The following is a 23,692-nucleotide window of genomic DNA, read 5'->3' as shown; positions in this document are numbered from 1 at the left end:
GACAGTTTCAATTAAAGGCTATTATCGCTTTCCTTTGTCAAACCAAAAGTTACAAAAATAGATAGATAGATGAACGATTTCGATTCAGAGGGAAACAGCTTTAGGGAACTTTTTTTTTCGTGTCTTCCTGAGTTTCTGTTCTCTACTCGTTCCATTCAATAATTACCGGTAATATCAGTTTCCACTGTGTAGAAACTATGTAGTAAGGAAGGAAAGATTGTCACGGTAGAATGGTTGCGGTGTTAATAAGACAAGTCTTTTGAAATCTAAAAGAATGTTGATATGTGCGATCAAAATCGATTCTCACCATAAAATTGTTGATTTTATCTCTCTACTATACTCTGTTATACTTTCAAAATGAGTCGGAGTCCCCAGTGAGTAATGCATTGATGATTAAAACGAGGTTTATTTATAATCATTTCCACTATTTCCGTCTGAAATGAAAACCTGTCTTACACCTTTGGCCTTTGCAGGGAAAAATCAAAATATCTTAATTGGATTTGAAATAGCATCTTATCAGACCTCAAATAAAGTAACAGTGCCGGGAATCAATCAAATATTTCAGGGGGTAAGTTTCTAAAGAAACTGTGGTGCTGCGTCGATGGGGATATTACACGATAAACTGGTTTCATCAATTGAATTAATAATGTAAAATACAAAATACAATAAAAAGCTCATGATACACATTATTATTTCTAGAGTATTGCAATGTTCTATTAAAAGGAATCAAAACCACTGAATAAAAAAGTGAAAGAAAGGGCTGGCTGCCAATTTCGGAAGTTTTGAACGAGGACAAAGGGCGCTTTTCGATAGATATTCCTCTTTCAGTTTCTGGGCAATTCAGGGACAGTTATCAATGGGCAGTAAAAACACATTTACTTTTCAAACGGCCGGAATTCTGGTCAAACTCGACAAACGTAAAAGTCGGATGACCCATACAGTCCCGAATTTTGTTTTTTCATTTCCATTTCGGCCCAACACATGGCCTGCTGTGCATCAGAGACCATATAAAAAATTTCAGGTTTCTGGCGTAGTCGAACTTAGCCGGCATGTCCCTGAATTAGACATTTGCATATTTCCTCCCCTGAGTTACCAGAGTTCCTGTGTTTGTTTATCGCAGGGAATTTAGAGGAAATGGGAAAGGTCATTTTATCGTTAAGAGCCCCCAATATTAAAGTCTCTTATTTCAAAACATCCGTAAATGATCTCTAATTCCACTTTGAATACTAACTAAAACTAACAGATTTGACGTTGAGCTGTGGAAGATGGTGACTAGTATAGTTTTGAAAAATAAGAATTTAGCTCACTACGATTTAACTTAACTGAAAGTGCCATGCATCTTTATTCATTACAGATTTGGGGAGAAAGTGGTAAAAAAGCTTGAGTGAAACATGTTTAAAAAATCTGGGACGCAACTGAGCGGGTTGAATCCGCCGTTGAAGGTAAATACTCAACATTCTGCTCTTTACAAGCTAACACGTGTGGAGTGTCACTTTATGGCAACTTTCCTCAGTCTTCTTTGACGGCAGGGGCGCATGCTCAAATTCCTCTAAATATTTCTTAATGTCGTCTTGTTTGTAATTTTGCTTAGAACCAAAGATAAACTTGAGCAAAATGTACACATTTCGTAGAAACCAATCCCCTCCTAGCCCCAGCCCGCGCGGCTATTCATCATGAGATTGACTTTCGCGCGGATCATGCAAATAAAAGGTGTGAGTGCGAGTTCAAATTTAATGGCGAGTACGTTCTTATGCCAGCTATATTCCAAAATCGTCCCGTAAATTGCCCTGTCGTCGAGTGTCCCGTATTTATTACGTTACTAGTATTTCCTGTTATTCGTATTTCCTGTTATTCGTATTACCTGTTATTCGTATTTCCTGTTATTCGTATTCCCTGTTATTCGTATTTAATGTTATTCGTATTTCCTTTGTTATTTCCAATCTTGTAATTAGTTGTTTCGTTCCTAATGTATCTTGTTCGTAATACTTTATTAAGAAACTACTGGCAATGACATGTAAATAGAAGAGTTCGGTCGAGTCGTAAGGAAATTAAACTCCTCCTAAATGTATTACCGGTCGTTTGGTTATACATGTTTTTATTCTGCTTATGGTGCTATTGCATTAGAAGTAGAATATCACATCATGGTGTCTAACAGAAAGAAGTGACCGCAAGAAAGAACTACAGGCTTATTTTCTGCTCTTTTTAATACTGTGTTGCACTAATGACATCTGAAATGCTTATCGTTGTTAAGGTTTTAACGCGCGTTAACGAGTTTTCAAACAACAAAATCTGGGACAGTTCTCAGTAGAGAAAAATAACCTGACGTTTTCGGGTGGTTCTAGATAAGGAAGACTCCGAGAAATGAGCCCTTTTCTGACATGTAGTATTGACCAGTCGCTGTTGGCTTCACGGCGATTTTGTCATTCGCATTCAGATAAAAAGCGCCGCCATGATAGCGACAGGCCACTGTTGTGTTTTGTCGGTCAATCACGGTTGTCATCTTTTCTTCGAAGTTGATAAAAGTGCGATGGCCGGCCATGTCCTGATTTCTGTTTCCAGAAAAGCACATTTGGCTGTAAATGAAGTACAGTCCATCTCTCATCACCTCGACGAGGCCTACACTGGAATGATAAACTATGTTGCGTCCATTTTTGTTTGCCTCGGTCCATTTCGTGATGGCATGCGTTTCTTGAATTACAAAAAAATTTACGTAGTGGGTATGATAGTAGTCTCTATTGCTGTCTTCATGATTAAACCTGAATGTGATAAATCCTTTTGAGACAGGCACAAATCATTTAGGGAATTAAGAAGGATTTCCTATTCGTAAGGTTTCCTAGTAACATTTGGGGAAAGGCTGGTTTGTCTTTACCATATATTAGCATGAATTTTCCCTTTTTCTTGACTAAAAGTTGAGTACACCTAACAATATTTATCGAGATATAGTTTATTTGACATAACTTACCTGGCAGGATACTTGTATCTCCATTGCCATAGAGCAGGATGTTATCAGGAGTCTACGAAAAGAAAACAAACACATCTTGCCACAGAAATGATGAACAAAACTATTTTTAAGCGAAATTTGGATTTAAATCGTTTACCTTGTAAGAGGTAGAGTTGCGACGTTTCCTGCTACCGTGTTTATTCACCTCCTGACAAAGATATCAAAACGAGCAAAGACTCAGTAAGCATGGAGAAGAAACCGCGTTTCGACACAAACAATAAGTTCATAGTAGACTTGAATGGGAATAACTATCATGATTTTCTTCTGTAGATATGATAAAAATTGCTTCATTGTGATAGGAAGCTCGATAATCATTCATTTACTTGTCCACCTCATCTCAATTCTGTAACCGTAACCATCCTTGTGCAGTCTGATTAATTTTTCCTTGTTTATGTGTGATTTATCTTGTTGAACTAAAATTATGTTATGTCTCTTATATTGAGGACAATCGCAAAATCATCGTGAAACAATTCAGATAAAAAATTAAAACCCATCTAGAACAGGAAATAGAACTCGACGATAATTCTTTGGTAATAATTTCAACAGTTTCCCCTGTATATCTTGGCCTCCGACAAATCCCTTTATTACCAACACGTAGCAACTTTTAAGACGCAGTTCTCTACAAATCTAATTTAATCACCTTCATGTTCTCTCTCATACTTGTGATCGTCCAGACTTCAGATACTGCGTACAGTTTTTCCAAACTTATTTTCTTTTAGGAAACCCTCAGATCAGTGAATTGAGGAATTTTTGGTTTCAAGCTCTTATCAACAATTCACTTACCTTTCCCTCAGTCACCTTACTATCCGAGCTGGCATAGTGTTCTTCTCCCGTGACTTTCAGCTCGTTTATCGAATGGAATTCTTTATCGAGCGACAACACGCGCTTAAAAGAGTAGAAACTTAATGCAAAAGAAAGACAAACAACGATTGACAAGAAAACACAGAAATAAATCAACCGAGCTGGTGTCTGACGAGAAGAGCCCCTCTTCGTATTCTGTGGATTCTCCATTCTGAGCTGCGATAATCTGACCAGGGCGGGTAGATGAAGTGAATGAGCGGTAGCCGTACTACACAAGTTATATACCCTGCTGTTTCCATAGATAGTTTCAATGAAAGGCCATATCGTATTCCACAGATAAGGAAATTTGTTCGTCTTCCTCGCTTGGAGGATTAATATCAGTTTTTTTAAGAGTTCTATTTCAGTGTCGGTTCACAAAGGAAGGAAGGAAGGATTGACTTATGATGGCTGGGTGTGGTGATGATAACATGGGTCCTTTAAAACCTGGAAGAATGTCCGTTTGTGCCATCGAAATCGATTCTCATTGTGTCAACGTTAACTTACTCTTATTTACCATAACCCAGGCTGCTCTCAAAATGAGCCTGACACATCAGTGTCCTCAGTTGTATATGAAATGCATTACTATTTCCGTCAACAATTGCCCCTCTGGCCACATATGGGTAGTCCCATCGATCAGGACATATTTCAGATGAAATAGGGGTATTATAAGCAAAGTCTTAGTGTGAATGATTTTTGCATGATTTACGCTGAAAGCTTTTCAATATTGGTCAAAATCTCAGAGAACCTAATCTAAAAGATTAGAAGTTTATGAGAAAAGTTTACGATCGCATAATCTTGAGTCTTAAAATCTATCAAATATTTTCGCTCGGGCGCTATTGGTTTAGAACCGAATATTATCTGCTAGAACTGGGGAATGGCGGTGCTTCCAATACGGTGGAAGTCTTCTTTTAAAGTTGATTCAAGTTAGGAGAGGGAGTTTTGCTAATGTTACAGAAGATGAGGGAAGTTATTTGTTCATGAATTCACTGCAAAATTAAAACATCCGCATTCCACGGTAAGCCCTTTGAAAACGGTTTGTTTCGCGCGCTGAAAAGTTTCCACGATCAAATTTTCAGGCTCAATTTTGCACCATCATTCCACAAGGACAGCAATTGGTCGATAAGAACACAACACTCTTGTGTTTGACGTTGTTGTTGTAACAACAATTAGCTAGCAAACAAATACAAAATCCCTCATGAGATATGAGTGTTTCAAAATCACGCCGGAATACCGGAACACGATAGAAGACCCAGACAAGCCTGAAAACCAAAACCAGTAGGAACACTGAAACAGGCAGGAAGACCTGAAGAAGCCGGAATACCGCAAAATACAAAAATAATGACAATAAAGAAAAAAATCGAATAATGTATACAAGAATGTATAAGAGCAGGCGATAAAACAGGATGAACGCATTGCTGATAAGCCAATGGGAAGATTGTGACATAAGTCACACAATATTGATACGGGCGTGACATAGAGTGACCTCCTACACCTGAATCATACACAAAATTCGCTACGTTCTCGAATGAGAGCTTCAACAACAACAATATCAAATAGTTCATACTGCGCTTAGGCCCCTGACCTAAACTTTCGACCAAATGAGGCTTAGTCATTTTTGTGCACGACGCCTTTTTAACAGCTATATGTACGATTGGTGAATGAAATAGAGCATTCCAAGCTTAGATACCAATGGACCCGCTGAAAGCAGAAATTAGACCGTAGACTTATCTAGTTATTTCAGTTATTTTTCCTCACTCACACGTTGATACTGTATTGAAAGCAGGTTTTTTTTAAATGTTTTTTTTTTAGGAAATGGTCAGAAAGTCCACGAAAGGAATTGTTGTATAAAGTTAACACGGCACATGGTAAGCTTTAAAATAAATAGCTGATTTGAAGTAGGATTAGTGGCAGGTTGAACGGAATTTTTAAGTATTATGGTAGTTTGTGACTGTATTGTGATATACATTCTAATTATTTGACTGAGAACACAAATTTTAATCCATTTTCCACCAATCTGGCCACTAGCAAATACAAAGACAAGACACTAAACACATAATAAGTGAAAATGCCCACAAATCAGCAGCAATGTTAATATCTGTATGATAAAGTAATGAAAGCTTTGAGGAAGTCTATCGTCATTCGGGACATCCTATCCTTCAGTTAAATCAGTTCGATTCACCAGAATACAACAAGAACGCTCCAAAGAAACTGGCACCAGATTTCATGCTGTAATGTCGAACGTACGGTATACGAACAGAGATGGTGTCGTTGGCTTTGAGCAGAAACATTCCACCGTGGTATTTGGTACTAAACTTCGTCTTGTCGGTGAGAGCGCTCCCCACACTTTCCAAAACCCTTTCATCGTTGATGTATGTGTGGTGAGCCATCACGTTAGTCCGAGCATCGTGATAATACATTTGGCTGTATATGAAGTAATGTCCGGCTTTGACGACTGTAATGAAGCCTCTGTCGTAGTGAATATAGCCCAACTTATTACGTACAACCCAGTTGGTTATAAGAATACTTGCTGTGTAAAAAACAATCACAGTAAATTTTGGCACAATGACGTCACAAGTCTACTGTGTCTCCCCTCCCTCTTCCCGCTATTCTCTCTGTTCCCTTACTCCGCTAGTTTGTAGAACGTCAACAGATAGTTAAAATTTTTATGCAAAAAGAATAAATCTTATTCCTTGCGGTAGCAAAACTTGAAATAATTATCAGGTAACAACGAATATGCCTCCAGTTCTGCTGGACTAGTTAAGCTTACACAAGAGAGCTTGAACTATCTTCTCTTGGCTTTGAGATATAATGATATTTTAATGATAAACTGCTACTCACAAGGATTTCTTAGGATTGTGTTGTCTCCGACCAGGTAGATGCTTTCTCTAACCTGTCCAAAAAATGTAGGTCTGCTAAAGTTGCAAAGTAGGTAGCCTTATTTGGTAACAGAACATAGTTGCCTGGTGAAAGACCAAGAGTATGTCGGGTGCAATATCTTGATCTCTTACCCTTAAGGAAAAATTATGTTACGAAAGTTTCCCCGGCCAGGCATGCTATATGTTCTCAAAATGGGTGTAATCTATTCACAATAGAAATTAAATCCAACGATATTAGACGATATTTAGTAAAATCAAAAATGCCTTACAGGCTCTTGTGGTTGTATTGTCGCTCTGTGACCTAAGAAATTCAAGAAAAATAGTTTATTTCGACTTTAAGAAACAACTGATATCGCTTTTAAAAAATAAATGCACCTCCTTTCAAAACTTCCGAACCATTAATGACTATACAGCATGTATATACAAAGAATGCCGAGGGAAAGCACTTTGGAAGTTGTACTTAAACGGGCTGATTTTGGTAAGAGGGCTGTTTGGGTGGTGCGGGCCCAAGTTGATAAACGACAAACGACGAGCACCAGTCTCAAGATGGTCATCTCGTTTTTATTGTTACTTTTTTCTCTCCCTTTTTTTTCAAAGTTTTGGCTCTTGCGCTTTGAAATATTCAAAACTTGGTCTATCTACACGGAGCATAAATTGAAATAGCGCTATAAGAAATTTTACAACTTGAGAGGTGCACACCTGTGGCTAATGATCGATTGGTCGTGTAATCATGTAGGGCAAAGATACTGAGATTTTGCATCTTCATAGACTCGTAGAAAGAAATTCGATGTACACGAAAGGATGTTCCTTGCTGGACTCGCTCTGACCAAGGACAAACGATCGAGACGTCAGCTTTAAATTCTCTTTGCTGTGGCAAATCCACGTTATCAACTTAGTTGATAAAACCAAATTATATTGTAACAACTCCAACTGACGCAGCAACACAGTTTCTTCAGAAACTTACTCTCTTTAGATACAAACTTCTAACAGAAGTTACCTTATTCAGATTTCTCTAAATTTACGACGCTGAGTCTAGGGAGAAGAACAAGGAAAAGAAAATCCGCTTGGCCAGTATTTTTTTTTTTTTTTTTTTATATTAGGTATTAAAGCCGCAAAAGAAAACGGTGCAAAAGCCGAACAGGAATCGTACAGAACAGGTTAACAATCCTATACAGAACTACTTTTTGAAAGATACATTGTACAATCAAAAGGTGAAATATCAAGAATACCTGGGGGACCAATAGGACCGGAAGGGCCTAGTACACCTGGCGAGCCGAGTTTCCCCGGGGGCCCTACAAAAGAAAGTGAAAACCATAAAGTACAGACACTAATTTAGTTAGCTGTTGCTAACAAATAACAAACACCCTTAGAGTCTTAAAACCAACTGATAGCATGAACCCAGAATTGTTTTCTGAGTAATAGATTTATGCAAGAGATTATAAACTCTTGATTTATAACATTCGACCGGAATGACCTTACCCAATTCGTCACTTGACTCTGATAATAAATAGTAATTTTCACCGAAAACAGTTATCAGAACCACTTCGCTCGAAAGATTACACTACCTGATTAAATGAAGCTATAAACGTAACCAAGAAAAAACCGGATGGTCCTTGAATTTATCTGAAAAAGCTCTATCTACCAGGAGGCTTATTAGCATTGGTTTTGAAACCAATAGAACCCATTTTCAAGAGGATGTGAAGGATATACACCCAAAAAATAAAATTCTAGGAAAACAGTACCTTGGAGGCCAATAGGACCAGAGACCCCAGGGGGGGCGGGGGGGCCAGAAGGACCGGAAGGACCAGGGGGGCCGGGTATCGCCTGCTCGACCCGTCTACTCGGTTCTTCTGAAAATGAAGGAAAAAGGAATAAAATCTACCTTGAGGCAAACCATGATCAAGTAAAAATGTTCCAAACTTTGAAGTAAAGAGCATAAATGAAAACATACGATGATACACCCTCAGTAGGCGAAAGAAGAAGCTTACAAAGAGCTCAGTGCCGAGTAATGATTAATTGGGAGACGTAGATGAACCTTAAAGAAGTATATTCGACCTTAACTTCCCCGGTCCGGGGGGGGGGGAGTTAACAAATAGACTGAGTGAAACACAGAGACAGATAAACAGACACACAGACATGCAGATGGAAAGACAGACAGTGAAAAGATAGCAGGTTTTCAGCTAGATTCTTGAAAACAAGAACACATCCGCGGGCCATTATCAAGATAGAATATGGGTAAATAGGTAATTTTAAGCACCCCAACGATTAGGCTAATCAGTAAACTTTACAAAGAGTTTATTTTTTGCGCAACTTGATACAAAATTTAGCGAAATTTTTCGATACTGAGCTCTTCTAAGTACACTCCAATGCCTGTACAGATGTTGGAAAGTATGATCAAAGTTGCCTTTATTTTGAGGGTAGGCAAACCTGAGGATAGAAGACCTCCAAGCAAAAACGCTCCAAAGAAACTGCCCTCACTGTCCATGAAGTAGTGCGTAGTGTAAGGTATGTAGACTGAGATGGTGTCGTTTTCCTGCAGTAAGAAAACTCCACCATGATACTTGGTGTTATACTTCCGTATGGGACTTATAACGCTCCCGACACTTTCCATGACCTTTCCGCCATTGATGTACGTATTATGACCCACTAGCATTTTGGAACCATCAAAATAGAACATCTGACTGTAGATGTAGTAGTAGCCTTTTCTTTTCACTTCTATGAATCCAGCGGTCGGGTGATATTTGATGCTGCCTTCTCTATGCCTCTCGTTCCACTGGGTTATGGCTTTAGGTTCTAGAGATAAAATCGTACCTAGTTGGCTAAACCATCGCATTAGTAATTATTGGCATGCATTCGGTACACTGTACTCATTATGGTTTACATATTACGTAAAAGACAAGGAAAATACTTGCATTATAAATTTGAACTGTCGGCTATAGATGAAATGTTAACCGGATCGTTTGATTTAAATGACTCCTTCACTGTCAGCAAACGTTAACTCCTCCCTTTTGCTTTTCATTCGAGCTTGTAATCCGTGGAACTGCCACTTAAAATTTCTCAATGACCTAATTTTTATGATTGGATGCTTTAAAGATTGTCGGAAACATGGAGACGCCCCCACGCGAGAACAATTTCGTTACCTTTTGAAACCAGATACTTGTTTTGTTTGTACAGTAATTTGTTGATTGATGGACACGTAAAATTGAACTACAATAATCGCATGCACATTAGATTTTGATCAGTCCTTCTTTCGAAGCGAAGACTAGGTTGTGTTAGAAGGTTTTACGATACGAGATCAATTTTGTTATAGCAGGACGAATTAATTAAACGAATCAATTGACAAATCAATACAAGTTTCGAAGTTTATGACAAAGATTTCAGAATCTCTTAAATTCAAAATGGTTTCATTTTTTGTGAGGTGACAGCCGAAAAAAAATGAGTCGCAGCTTTTACTTTTGGAAGCGATACACACGAAGCGGTTTTTCAATCGACTTATCGCTACATGTGTCCCCGGCGGTAGATCCGTTTGCTCCATTGGTTAATATTCTTATGCTTTTCTCCACCTCAACTCATGAAATCTCCTCTATTTTATATACCTCTAGTAGGAGAAAGGCGTTCCTTTTAAGTGGGACAGTCTTGTGCACCTTTTTACTGACTTCTTACCAACCGAGCGTGAGGGCCGTATTACGAAAAATTTGGCTCGAGGTCGAGGTAAAATGGACCGAGCGCAGCAAGATAGGTACAAAACAACCGAGTGCCACTATTTCCCAGTACGGTACGAGCAAGTGAAGCTAGTAGTTTATTATATGCCACTCGGACCAACCTTATTTACTTTGAATTGGCCAGCTTTCACGACCGTTAATTTCCTATAGTTAAGAAGATCAGCCTATGAGAACCTTCGACGTCCAGCGAAGGTTCTCATAAGCAAATAAGCGGGCAATCAGTCGTAACTATGAAACTAGCTTTTAATAGTAAATAGAAAAATGAATCAAATTCTTTATTACTCGTCGTCCGCACTTTTTTTCCATCACCAACCAGATGAATACTTTCATGGCTCTAAAAGATGAAAAAGACTGTGTTGATAAGGAAGTAACCCCACTTACCACTCATATTGCCCCAACGTGCTGGTGCTTGAAGAGTGATAAAAATAAATAACCCACTTCGGGTGGCTGGTATGTCGGCCGATAATGCCCGCTGCTGAGATATCGTCAAAAAATTAATATTTGGCCGAAGAGCCAAGCTTCGAGGGCAAATGTGAGATTTTGCACTCAGCCGACATACCAGCGAGCCAGAAGGGGGTCTATTCATTTTTTAACCCTTCCAATAAATTTCGCGTGGTGTGTTGACAGCAAATTTTGTTGACTTTTTTGTTCTTTCCGGAGCAACACTTGAGATTAACTGTTTAATGTCACTACCACTGGAAAACTATTCGCATCTCGTAACAATTTATGTCCGCGATCAAACATCCGTGCGTATTTTCGCGCCAAATGGAAGCTGTTGTTTATTTATACCACTCACCTGATATCCTACGGGTCCACGTGGTCCTACGAAATGGAAAACGACTGATTACGACATAGAAATAATGAATCAAGTTGCAAACAGCTGTGCTGCTTATATTTCTTTCCTTAACAGAGTCATAACGAAGTCAACCAATGGTTTCGTAAAAGGGTCCCAAAGTTCCTATGTACTCGTGTGAAACATCTCGATAGAACACCAGTTCTACCCTAACATATGAAAACATGACGTCTCAGGGAGGGATGCTCACTTCGACGGAATCGTCAGTTCGTACATGAAACAAATTGATTACTCACGCTGTTCACGGTTCACGTATTTAAATATCGTCTCAAATCTCGTATAATTCTTAGAATTTAAGTCACCTACCAAGAAGTTTCAGACTCGGGTTCACATTAAAGTGCTTTAAACTCGATGCTTTGTGCTTCTGGGGTTTTTTTTTCTGAAGTTTACCTGACACGAGAGAAGCTTACAAACGCTTTCAAGTATCTAAACATTAATATCGAACATCGAATGGTAGTGTGATCCAAGCGGAAACATTAATTCCTATCCTCAAAGGTTTATACGAAGGAACTCGAGTGTTTTTTTTTTCTTATACACATGGCCTTAAGCGACCTCATTCGATATCCATTGATGTCTATGAAGCTCAGCTAAGCTAAGAGAAAAAGGAAAGGAAAATTCTCTAGATCAAGTAATTGTAGACTGAAGTGAACTCTTCACCTGACTCTGAGGATGATTTCCACCAATGTGGAAAGGACCATCCTGACACAGATGGTCACAGAAAACACATAACGACTAATGAAAACATAGAAGAAAAACAAATGAATCGTAATGGAAGCATTTGACTTATTTAGATAATAAACGCTTCAAGTCTCGCCTTACACACCTGCAATAAAAAGCCATTTTCAAAAGGCATACCTTGGGGGCCTATAGGGCCGGGGGCTCCGGATGGCCCAGGTGGACCGGAAGGCCCGGGTTTCCCCTTCTTCCCGCGTCTACCAGGAGCTCCTGGAAATTAAGGAAGGAATCTCTGAAAGGGTAAATATGTTTTACGCTCTACAAGTTTAATACAAAAATTTGATGGTAATCCTTTAACGTATCACCTAAAGCGAGAGTAGAAGCCTGTTTGAAGGGCTCCCTTCCTGTTTGCGTCTAGACTCAAGTTAATGTGCATGAACGCTTCTGACTCGTTCTCGTATTTTATCGTCTACTGATGAATTAGAGAACCAAGGATGTACAAATCTCAACTTTAGCAGACATAACTGAGGAATTTTATGCTGCACATTTTGACGAAGATGCACTTTTAGTTGGGTCACACAACAGAACAGTGCCTCACTTACCAACACAAGTACAAAGGTCTGGAGCATCCCTCCGAATCCGAACTGCTTTTGATCCCTAAGTAGACAGCGCGATTACTTAGGAGGTAACATGGTGAAAATCAAACGTTGATTTATGTAGGAATTACAAAGGAGTGCAAGCGTAAAATGAGGTACTAACTTGAATGTCGTAAGCGCTGTTATGGAGTTGTAAGGTCTGGATAATCTTCTGATGTTCACGGATTTGCATTTTGAGCAAGGAAAGTTCTCTGTGCGTGTAAACAGCGAAAAAAATCCCTGCAAAAGCCAACAACAAACAGCAAATTACAACAGGGAGGAGATATCCTTCCTGGCCGGGTCTTTTCTTTTCCATGATCCTTAGAGCGCGACAACAACAATGGAAGCAAAAAGGCCTTGCTGTGGAGGGAATTTCCTCTTTGATATCCGAAATCACCAGATCGACACATTGGCCATGAGCCCATTGCAAAAATCCACGTGACAGAGGTCACACACCGTCGCTTTATGCGTGCACGGATCTCCGGCCAAAGATTTTCTTCTAAGATTTTCGCCAATATCTCGATGCGTTGACCTTTTCTGACGGTCCGACTTCTTCACTTTGAAATCCGAAATAACCAGATCGACGCATTAGCCATGAGCCAATTGCCAAAATACACGTGAAAGAGGTCATACACCGTCGCTTTGTGCGTGCACGGATTTCCGGCCAAAGATTTTTAGTCGGGCGACCGACTTTAGGTTTACCCTCGGGTTTCTCCGCAAAGCTCAGTCACGAGCAATGGGGAATACCACAGACACGTATTAGAGGCGCAACCTTCTTTCCACCATGTCGAACATGGCGGATTTGTCGAATATCCTAGCAAATGGTGTCATCTTTTCTACGCTTAAGCATTTAGACTCACACACCGTTCGCGGTAGACCTACTCTAAAAGATGGCTTGTGTAATGAGCGTAAATTTCGAAACGGGTCGTTCCCCGAACTCAAAATAGCAAAAGAATCAAATGATTTAGCGAAGGTCTCACTAGAATCTATAAAAGCGGGAATCTTCAAAAGCGGGAATCTTTAAAAGCGGGAATCTTTAAAACGGGAAATCTTTAAAAGCGGGAATCTTTAAAAGCGGGAATCTATAAAACGGAAAATCTTTAAAAGCGGGAATCTTTAAAACGGGGAATCTCTAAAAGCGGGAATCTTCAAAATGGGGAATCTTTAAAAACGTAACAATTTTTTTTGGCAGATGGCATTGTCACTCGATTATCATTTCTCTTATCAGCCTGAGAGATAAGTCAGTTATCAGCCTTCTAAGCAATCATGATTGAATACTCTGATCTACATCGTTTTCCGGTATTATCTTCAGGGTTCAAAATAACAGCCGGCTGCCGTTTTAAAAGCTTTCTGGAAACGTAAACAAGTAAAAAGTTTCGAAATTTGAAACGTGCTACAGGGAGTATTTTTGTTTACAGTATTCAGCTTTTACGTATTTGTTCAAGCCTGAAACATGCAAGTTTGTGTCCATACCGTCAATTTACAGTGTTTATGTTTCTGCACGTACATACTTCTTTTAATCAAGATTTATTTTCCGCCAAATCCTGTTTGATGTCGTTTGTATAGCCTTATCACGCGTTCAAATTAAAGTCGGTGCTTGACAGTACGGATTTCTGTTCAGCCTCAAAAGGTCCACAGCAGCAGCCTCTGTGATACCTGTCAGGGTATTGCGCCAAAAATATGTGACAGTGTGTTGTTGTAGAATTGGTGCCTCTCAGGGGTGAAAAATTTTTACGCCACGCCCACAAACCAGGACCATGGTACCTCTGTATTTCTTTTACAACCGCTGGGCACCATGAATGGTCAACACTTGTAACAGCGCTTCTACCTGTAGCCCGACTTACGATCTTAGATCGTCTTGTCTTCTAAGATTTTCGCCAATATCTCGATGCGTTAACCATTTCTGACAGTAAGACTTCTTCACTTCGGCATAACATGTGAATATGGTGTTGAGTTCAAAGTAAAAACGTGACTCGATCGCTTTTGACGTTTTATTGCTAAGAGGACGTAAAAATTGGTGTTTTAACGTTTAAGCTCTGCATGGGACGGCTAGGAAAAGTACTCGCATTTCGCTTTTGTCTTTTTGTAACATGAACGCCACCCCGCTAAGGCAGGTCACCCCACCTATCATGTAAACGTGATCAAGATAAAATAATGGATTATCTGGACAGGCGGGTTACCTCACCTACCTGGGGTCCCCACCTCCATGTAAACAGGCCTTAATCAAGAACGGGGTGCTTATGGGAAGCAGGGCATTTAAGCTAGACGAAGGGCTAACGCTCGAAACGTCAGCTTTTTTTACCCTTTACGGCGGCCAATTTACGTTTTCAATTCAGTTGTCAACACTAAGTTACCTGCTATACCCTTCCACCGACGCAGCATCACAGTCTCTTTAAAAAATTACCCCCTTTATTCATCTAGCTAGAGGTGCGCATATGATTGATTGTTAAATTTTCTCTCAATGAAATGTTACTTTGCTTCAGGCTGACCAAAACATAATTGGAATATACAAAGTTTATCTTGGCAAGAATATCACGTTAAACATAGGTCACTCATGGGAAACTTGTGATAAATAAAACAGAAAACGCACATATATATAAGCAAAAGGAAAGTAAATGATTATGTGACATATTCTGTTATCGATGATGGTTAAACTCGAAAGATTACGAAGAAAATGCAAATAGCTGCTGGTTTTCTCCTTAACTCCAAATTAGAAAGTGAAGACAGGAGACGCTAGTCTTATTTTGTGTTCCCGGAATGATCGAAAATTGATTTCTCATTACGATATCAATACTTTCGTACAGAAAGGTATTGAGAGAAAAAGAAAGATGTCAACAAGGGGATATTGCCTGATTTAGCTCCAAACTCTCAGATCTAAGATTGTGGAAAATGTATGGCACACAGTTTGGAGAATTCATGCTTAGATTTTGGGAGTCAACTGTTATGGCCTCAAGTGCCAATCAGACACCAGCCTTAAGCACTACTTCTCGGGGGAAATCCCTCTCTTGAAATAAATATAATGAACTTTGAAAAGGCGCGTGATAATTGTTTCATCAACTGAGACTACAAAATTAAAAAAAATGTACACACACGGCAGTACCACAGAGATATACATCGCACTATTTTGCATCTCTCCTAGGATTTATATAACTTGAATTTGAAGCGCATGGGCTTAGTTTATTGTATGCAAGAAGGTGGAAGGGGTATATGTTATAAATTCATGTAGGCAGAACGTAAGTAAAAGCTTACTTTATTTCTATTCCAGCAAATATTTAATAAAAACATATAAACAAAACAATGATTACCGAAAAACTTAAAAAATATTTGACTCAGTATTTTAACACAATGGTAAGGTGAAATTCATGTGAGATACTTGCGCATCTTGACTGAATTTGCCTAAGTTTCATTTTTGTTAGTTATAAACTGGGTTCATGTTCTTGAAACTTTACCATCTGCATTCCCTTTGGTGATGTTCATCCTTCTCTTACTTTCGCTCATCAGTTTAAAACTATAGGCTGGGCTTTCTTCCGTTTAAGAAACGTATTAAGCAAAATGATGTAAAACATAATATCGCACCTAGCACTATTGAGAGATTGGCACACCTCCATAAGTTCTAAAAATCCAACGAGCCAAATCAAAGGTACTGAAACAATACTGAGTGTAGTCGTCCAATCAACAGTATCAAAAGTGAACTTGCATAGCAGTCAATTTCCTTTCTTGTAAAAAAACCAGTGATACTAAAATGCAAGCAATATAATACAAATACCTTTGAATATCAAAGGACTTTATGTAAGCTATACTGACAAGAACCTAACTTACACCATCTTTTGAGACAAGGCGAGTCCACGTAACATTCGTAATAGGCCGTTAAGTGTTGTGTTCACGAAAAATTCAGGAATGAACTATTAACTAAGACAATTTCTGCGTTAGAGAACGCAGCAATCAAGCCTTAAAAGGAATAACGTTTGCACCGGTTGAAAAACAGCTACACACCAACAAATTTCCTAAAAATTCTATGGATTTGACATGACAAGGAACAGTGTTACAGTCATAGACGAGTGGTCTTTAATCTTAAATCTTTAGTATTATACACGTGAAGTTTCTCCTTTAGGTGTAAGTACGATATCTCGCAGATAGGTTACAAAAAGATCAATCAAAATTAGCGAAAACCACACTGAGTCGTGACCAGCTGAATGTAGACAGTTTCTTCAAACTTTCTACGTTTCTCGTCACAGAAAATTTCAGAAAGATTTAAATGTTGCCTATAAGGGTATTGACGCTGCCCAAACATGATGGAATTGCAGCTGTCTGTACCGCGAAAACATTATCCGTGGGTCAAGGAACAGTAGCATGGAGTAAAAATGCGCCAAAATAACTCGAACTGGGATTCATGAAATAGTGATTTGAAAAGGGAGTTTTGATTGAAACGGTGTCAGTGCTGTTTAGAAACACCACACCACCGTTGTAGTTTGTGTTATATTTTCGGTCCTCGCTAATAACGGCAGATGTGCTTTCCATGAATTTTTCCGAGTTGACGAACAATTGATGGCTAACTTGATATGGTAAACCGTCGTGGTAAAACATCTGCGAGTACACGAAATAAAATCCAGCAATTTGTATTCGAATGAAGCCTTGATCGAACTGAAGTCTGCCTGATCTGTATTTCAATTGCCAGTTCCTCACCGTGCGTCTTGTTACTGAAATGAAATAAACGCAGTCTTGATGGAAAAATTACTGCTAAATTTTTTGATCAGAAATTGAAATCATGAATGTTCGAGAAACCAGTAAACCAATTGGGATGATGATTTTCACTACTATGTTACTTGAGTAGAAAATTTTCATTCATTATCGATTGATGTGTAATTTACTCCCTCTTGCATGCTTTGAAAGGCCTCCTAAATACCATTGTAATAGCTGAATCGGTATCACGACTTTTAAACGAATCGCGTACTACGAAACTTGTATCAGTTAGTCATATATCTGATCAATGAACGTATCTGTCAATGGTTATGTATTCTCTCTGTCCCATACTACTATGTAACATTTGATCACGTGGTATTGTTCTAACAGCAACCTGGATAAATACAATGTCCTTTTGCCTTTGGGAACAAGTTCAATACAAATCTTGCAAAGTTGAAAAAGGCGTGTCTGAGGAACCAGCAAGAGGCACAGATCCGGCGGCATCAAGACCACGTGACAAGTGGACAAAACATGTTCAACTTTAAGCCTGGAACACGGAAAAGTATCTCTGCATTGTGGCCTATCAGACAGCTGCAAAAAACTAAATTTGCATTCCGTGGAAAGATATCAAATACAGGGTAATTTCCTCGTGTCTATCGGCCTAAACTTCAAACAAATCTTAAAAACTAGCGTGACTTGAAGCGACCTACGTAAAGTTCATGCAAACCCTTTTGCTATCTGGTAAATGATAAAATTCTACCATAAATGAGTACGGTCCCTTCTTCAGACTTTTTTTACTCAAAAGGGAAATCTCAGTCTGAAAGAACGAAGGGCCTAAGTCGCCTACCAAGTCACAAACAGACTCAAGTGCTACGGAATGGTAGATTATAGACATTGGAGGGGCACAAAATTCTCCCTTCAAGTTTAAAGGAGGTATTGTTGTTTCGCCATTCCCTCTATTTAGTCGATATAATGGAGCAGAAATGCCCCAAAGAAACTGCCCTCACTATCCATGAAGTAGTGCGTAGTGTAAGGTATGTGGACTGAGATGGTGTCGTTTTCCTGCAGTAAGAAAACTCCACCATGATACTTGGTGTTATACTTCCGTTTGGGACCTATAACGCTCCCGGCACTTTCCATGACCTTTTCGTGATTAATGTACGTATGATGACCCATCAGCACTGTGGAACCATCATAATAGTACATCTGACTGTAGATGTAGTAGTAACCTTTTTTCTTCACTTCTATGAATCCGGTGGTCGAATGATATTCGATGCTGCCTTCTCTGTGCCTCTCGTTCCAGTTCGAAATGCGATGGAAGCCTGCTGAAGAAATCGTACCTTGTTAGCTAAAAAAAAATTGAATGCAACTTACAAATTGATTAAGGTTGAAACATTACGTAAAGATAAGCACATTACTTGGATTTTGAATTTTCTGTCCGTCACCAACAAGATGGATGCTTTCACTCATCTAAATAGCAATAAAGAGAGAATCCTTTACACTAAATTTAAGATAAGGTATTGGAAACAAGATAAGGTACAAGTCAGACGTTTCTTCTTAAGTCTGGGGATCTACCAGTATATTTCACCGTTCTTTGACGACGTGGTTGGTTGGGTTCTCCACTTGTCCTCCCCGATCCGAAGAGTGTTCAATTTTCAAGAATCCAACATAAGGAAGTATTTATGCATTGTTGCGAGGTTATTAAGAAAGTCAAATAGAGAATGTTCAAATCAAAATACAAATAGCTGTTTTTGGCTGATTTTTTACCTCACTTTAGTGTTTTTCCTCCTTGGCAAACTATTTATTTAAAACTGAACTGTACTTTGAGAAAATTCACTATGTCTAAAATTACTCAAAATACAATGACGTAGCTCCTTGAAATCCTCAACACACTCACCGAAGCTCCTGGTGGTCCTGTTAGAAACAGAAAAAAGAAAAAACTCTGAATGCCTTAGATAAAGAAATACATGTTTCCTCTCCACCCACCACCGATTAGACCCCGGATGAAGGGAGAAAACTACTGCACTACATTCACGGAGACTATTCACAACAGCACCAGAAGGCCACGTAGCTGAGGTGCATTCTGATTTTGATAGCGTGAAGCAACGTGAAATATTGCTTCTCTTCCTGAATAAATGCAAATCCACCACAGGTCACTCCTAAATATTTCGTTATGTTTCCCTAGCAGTTTGCTAGTGTTTATTTACACTTTTGGGTTGAAAAAGAAAACTTTGAATGTAAAATGTCACAACCGTGAACACAATCAGGGACGCCTTGCAGGGCTGGAACAAGGTCTTCTAATGTCCTACCTCGTCATTACGTAGCCCCATTGAGCCAGTGTGTTAGTTTCAAAGAGGCAATCCACAAAACGGCACAAATCCCGTAACTTACAATTGAAGAAACAGTTCACTACAGTACTAACCTGGGTCCCCTTTAGGTCCTCGAATGCCTACTTCCCCCCTGTCTCCTTTAACTCCAGGGGTACCAGGAAGACCAGCTGGACCTTGGGTACCATTCATTCCATTCAATCCTTTGGGACCTCTGGGCCCTGGGTCACCTGTGGTATGAAATAATATATGAAGCATGTTCTTGACAATGTAATGTTTCAAACTTGTGTTTCAGGCTCAAGAGGGACGGATGGTGACAGTTAGATGGTGTCCTAACTGCATCACCAGTGGATGGAATGTGAATTAAAGTGGAAAAGCATAAATAAATGAAAGAAATGCAATCGCAGTAAGTAAACCTCTGATTGTTCCTAAAAAGTGACCATTTAGACTAGGTCACATTGAGTAAATTTAAAAAAAAAAAATACATATTTGATTAACTTGTTCACAGATAATTGATTTGGTCCTTTGGGTCAATCACTCAAATACGTAAAATGGTATGTCCCAAAATATGTTTAGAAACTTCATTAAGGGAAATACCATTTTGTCAATTGCATTTTGCATACTGTTACCTAAACATATAGCATAGTTTTGACGTATTCCATCGGTGATGTGTTTTTCTTTTTACCCTCTTACCATCTCCTGACTCCTGTGATGCACTAAGTGTATGAAGTTAGCCTTGCATCAGCCACTCTGTTTATTTCCATCAAACTGTATCGTTATCATAATTTTCTTGGACTTTTACGACAGACTCACCTTGCTGCCCCTTAGTAGGCTCCCCATTTGTTCCTGGTTCTCCCTTAGGACCCACGGGACCAGCTGGTCCTTGGTCTCCCTTGTGCCCTACGAAAAAGGTGCCGTTTGGTGATTACCCAATCGGTAAACCGCACCGAACTTCTGTTACTCGGTAATGCATTGCACGTGAATCATTTCATAGGGGAAGAGGGGAGGATGCTGGGATGACAACTGAGGCAGCTTTTATTTGATCGTCGTCACTTTTCACTAAACTAACCTTTTTTACCTTTCTTTCCTCGCCGACCTATGATAAACGAGAAAAAAAGTTAACTGTCGATTTATTCAGTTGAAACTATCATACTCGACAAAAATAATTGCATTATTGTACTATCGTTTAACCATGATCTTGAGAAGCGAAATTCTCAACCCGTTTCTCAGACTATGTTGAAAACAATCACTGTCGGAAAAATGATAAAATTAATAGCGTACATTTAAAACACTGTACGGAAATGTTCTTTGTTTGGGTATTCAATAACGAGACCAAACGTATCAGTTTCCTCAGATAATGAGGACAAAATACAGATAAGGGCAAAAATCTATTTCTATCATGGAACAGTTAAAACATGATCATGAACTGTATGATCAATGTGTGTGTTGTTTTTTTTTTTCATTAACATTATTAAAAAGTAATAACATTATTTCGCTTGCAATTTGGTGTACTAAGCACTGATGAATTTTTCAAAGACTACACATTGCCCTTGCCCTGCGGGTTCATGTTATTACCTACACATTAACGGGAAGAGCTAGAAACAAATACGGTGTAACAAATTAAGCCGCAACGTTTCAAGCGTTTTTTTTTTAATGACGGGAGAGAAAAAGGGATGTGATGCAGCTCTTACCTGGAGGTCCAGCATCTCCTTTAGGGCCTGAAAAAGGGAAAATAATATTGCAAAAAAACTACAGGACAAGCATGTGCCAATTGTAGAATGTTTAAGTGCTCCTACTTTTTCTAAGTTTATCTTTTTGTGTGCATTATAAAATCACAATATAGAAAATGGTACACTCTGAATTTGGTCGAAACTCCACTTCATTTAAAACCATGAGCTATTTTCTTTACATGTAATTTGTCCCGGCAATATGTCGTTTATTCCTAATCTTTATTCAGAAAAACTAACTCTGCTCGGTAATTATCGATTGTTTTCAAAAACTGCTTCAAACTCATAGGGCAAAAATATTGAAGTCACTGTGGAATGATATTCTCATCTTCCGACGCTCCCATTTTGCCAGAGTCCCTTGTCTCATACAATATTTCATTAGGAATCGGCAGGGTCATCCATCAGTCACGAAAACAATTAGCATTTGTCTGGCACATGTCTATCACGATTGAATAGGGGTTGAAAGCTTATTTCTGACCTTTTAGGAAAATCCATTGAATTGGAAGAGGTGATGAATTGAAAACAATGTGATGTTTCCTGTTGAGCCGAACCTGAACAGTTCTCAAGGTCAAATTATCAATGTATGCAAATTGTATAAAATGTAAATTAAATTGTAAGGTCTTTTGTTATCTTTGACGCACTATTATTGCCGGTGAGTCAATATTTTCTCCGGGTTTTACACCGAGAAATGTAAAATGATGCTTTAAAGGTCAATTGAACATAATGTTTCCTAGTTTGTTGAGCTGTCATGTTGACATTTTTAAAAACTCGTTTGTAATTCATTCGCTCGCGTTATCACCTTCTCAGACATACTTGACGAGACATGTTATTTTGGTGGAAGTTTGCCAAAACTTCAAGAGGCAATTGTCACGCCAACGTCTTGATTGAGATGAAGCCCTGCCGGCTGTGAGGTTCTTAAATTTGAGCCAATCATTTAAATTGCTTCAGCAACAAAACATTTCCACCAAACAAAATTTCCCACGGAAAACTTTGATGCTGAAATCTATCAACGACATAGTTTCACGCCTGATTTAGGATCAAAAGGTCACAAAATTGAAGTTTACCACAAGTAGGTTACCGATATAGAATGCTTATAAACAGTTGTTTTTCTCGTCACCAAGAGTCCAATTTCAACATGCTTAAATACTAAGAAAGTGTATTTTTTTTGTGGGGGCTCGTAAAAGCTGATTAGTTCATGACCAAGCGACTTTCAAGCACTGAACGCGGAAGTAAACAAAGTCTAAAGATCAAACAGTGGTCGATTTGTTTATCCTTCATTGTTCTGCGAAAATTTTGGAATTCTTTCATAAACAGGCACGACGAAACTGTTCTTTGCGTGAATCTCCTTGTATTTTTCAGACCGATCTTTGTTCTAAATGCACCTCTTTGTGTAATCATAGCTAAATATGTAAAATATGTATTTCTAGCACTCAAAGATTACCTTGCAAACACGGGCAGTAGCCCTCAAACTGCCTTTTGTCTCTACCACGAGGAAGATCAGGAACGGCAAGCTGTAACAACGAAAAGTCATTCTGTTTCATTTGGCTTCACGAATGTATCAGTTCTCAGAACAGCGATGAGCAACATCACAATTCACGCCAACATTTAAGTAAACAATACGCTTTAGACTTTACTAATTGCGCACCGTCAAGCCGGCTCTCTAACCTTCGTTTTTAAACGCGCAGATTTCCCCTCCATAACACGATCGGCCTCACCCACAGAATTTCTGTCCGTTTTCTGAGCTGTGAAGCCGCTGTTTTCCAACTTTTCAACACGAGCTTCAAGTCGCCGCACGATGTCGGATTGCAGGACTGCCAACTGGTGTTGATGAACCACAAAAAAAGTCACAATTATGATGTATAACACTGCTAAAACAATCGCAATGTTGAGGAAAACGCGACGCGCATTTGATTTTTTCTGTTGGTCCATGGTGGAACGTGCATTTGCCAAGCAAATTCAAGTGCTCGGCTCGGGATTTTGTTTCAGCGATGCACAATCCGTGAAGAGCTGAACTCTGTCTTTCCACGCTTGGTTGAGCTTAATCTAAATTTCTGGGAAAATCAAAGCAATATTGCGCATGTGTTGAAAGTGATTGACAGCACTAAAAATACTGAAACTTTTGGGGTAACTTTCAAATTCCGCACGTTGCTCTGTCAACCAACTTCGCAAAACTATTACAATAGCCTAGTAATACTGAAACTTAATCCTTGCTTTAGGAGAGAGTAGCAAAAAACGTGTCTATTTGAACCTAGATCCTTTGTATTCGAGTCCAATTCTAGGAATTATGAGATTATGTAAACTAGTAAAATAATCAACGCAGCTACAACTTCCCGCTGAAAATGCTTCTGTCAGTTTC

At 39.0% G+C, this 23,692-nt stretch overlaps 3 protein-coding genes and 2 long non-coding RNA genes across 18 annotated transcripts in view; 2 read left to right on the top strand and 3 right to left on the bottom strand.

Annotated features, from left to right (window-relative positions):
* The window catches only part of LOC113676353 (uncharacterized), a 62,742-nt gene extending 62,174 nt beyond the window's left edge, over positions 1-568 (top strand). For all 4 annotated transcript variants that reach the window (XR_016187744.1, XR_016187735.1, XR_016187738.1 and 1 more), the window contains one exon: positions 474-568. This is a non-coding gene — a long non-coding RNA (uncharacterized LOC113676353). The remainder of the gene's footprint in view (positions 1-473) is intronic.
* Positions 569-1,319: 751 nt separating this feature from the next.
* Positions 1,320-23,692, top strand: part of LOC149044574 (uncharacterized) — a 34,544-nt gene continuing 12,171 nt past the window's right edge. For 7 of the 8 annotated variants that reach the window (XR_016187729.1, XR_016187726.1, XR_016187728.1 and 4 more), the window contains exons 1-3: positions 1,320-1,442; positions 5,651-5,706; positions 19,905-20,015. This is a non-coding gene — a long non-coding RNA (uncharacterized LOC149044574). The remainder of the gene's footprint in view (positions 1,443-5,650; positions 5,707-19,904; positions 20,016-23,692) is intronic. The other variant, XR_016187727.1, reaches the window with a different exon arrangement.
* On the bottom strand, positions 2,187-4,179 carry LOC113676215 (uncharacterized). The gene is made up of 4 exons (XM_089209686.1): positions 3,785-4,179; positions 3,099-3,149; positions 2,963-3,014; positions 2,187-2,688 (listed from the first exon to the last, which is right to left on the bottom strand). Exons 1-4 carry the CDS (start codon positions 4,010-4,012, stop codon positions 2,339-2,341), a joined length of 681 nt encoding a protein of 226 aa, XP_089065812.1. The 5' UTR covers positions 4,013-4,179; the 3' UTR covers positions 2,187-2,338.
* Positions 5,816-14,128, bottom strand: LOC149044576 (uncharacterized). Its single transcript, XM_089209670.1, has 12 exons — positions 14,114-14,128; positions 12,727-12,842; positions 12,570-12,624; positions 12,148-12,237; positions 11,236-11,261; positions 10,722-10,773; positions 9,145-9,510; positions 8,460-8,567; positions 7,947-8,009; positions 6,987-7,018; positions 6,680-6,731; positions 5,816-6,368 (listed from the first exon to the last, which is right to left on the bottom strand). Exons 2-12 carry the CDS (start codon positions 12,793-12,795, stop codon positions 6,007-6,009), a joined length of 1,275 nt encoding a protein of 424 aa, XP_089065796.1. The 5' UTR covers positions 12,796-12,842; positions 14,114-14,128; the 3' UTR covers positions 5,816-6,006.
* LOC113676348 (uncharacterized) lies at positions 15,837-23,383 on the bottom strand. 4 transcript variants are annotated; one of them, XM_089209671.1, is made up of 9 exons: positions 23,002-23,383; positions 22,778-22,847; positions 21,301-21,327; positions 20,679-20,705; positions 20,423-20,509; positions 19,705-19,839; positions 19,180-19,196; positions 18,701-18,752; positions 15,837-18,607 (listed from the first exon to the last, which is right to left on the bottom strand). In XM_089209671.1, exons 1-9 carry the CDS (start codon positions 23,263-23,265, stop codon positions 18,243-18,245), a joined length of 1,044 nt encoding a protein of 347 aa, XP_089065797.1. In that variant the 5' UTR covers positions 23,266-23,383; the 3' UTR covers positions 15,837-18,242. The 4 variants fall into 4 exon arrangements, with proteins under 4 accessions (XP_089065797.1, XP_089065798.1, XP_089065799.1 ...); XM_089209672.1 differs by having other exon boundaries at positions 15,837-18,604; XM_089209673.1 differs by having other exon boundaries at positions 15,837-17,299.

The sequence above is a fragment of the Pocillopora damicornis genome, chromosome 6 (genome assembly GCF_964200805.1).
Source record: "Pocillopora damicornis chromosome 6, jaPocDami1.2, whole genome shotgun sequence".
NCBI classification, from domain to species: domain Eukaryota; kingdom Metazoa; phylum Cnidaria; class Anthozoa; order Scleractinia; family Pocilloporidae; genus Pocillopora; species Pocillopora damicornis.
Note: the sequence above shows the minus strand (reverse complement) of the source record. Positions and strands in the feature narration are given on the sequence as shown.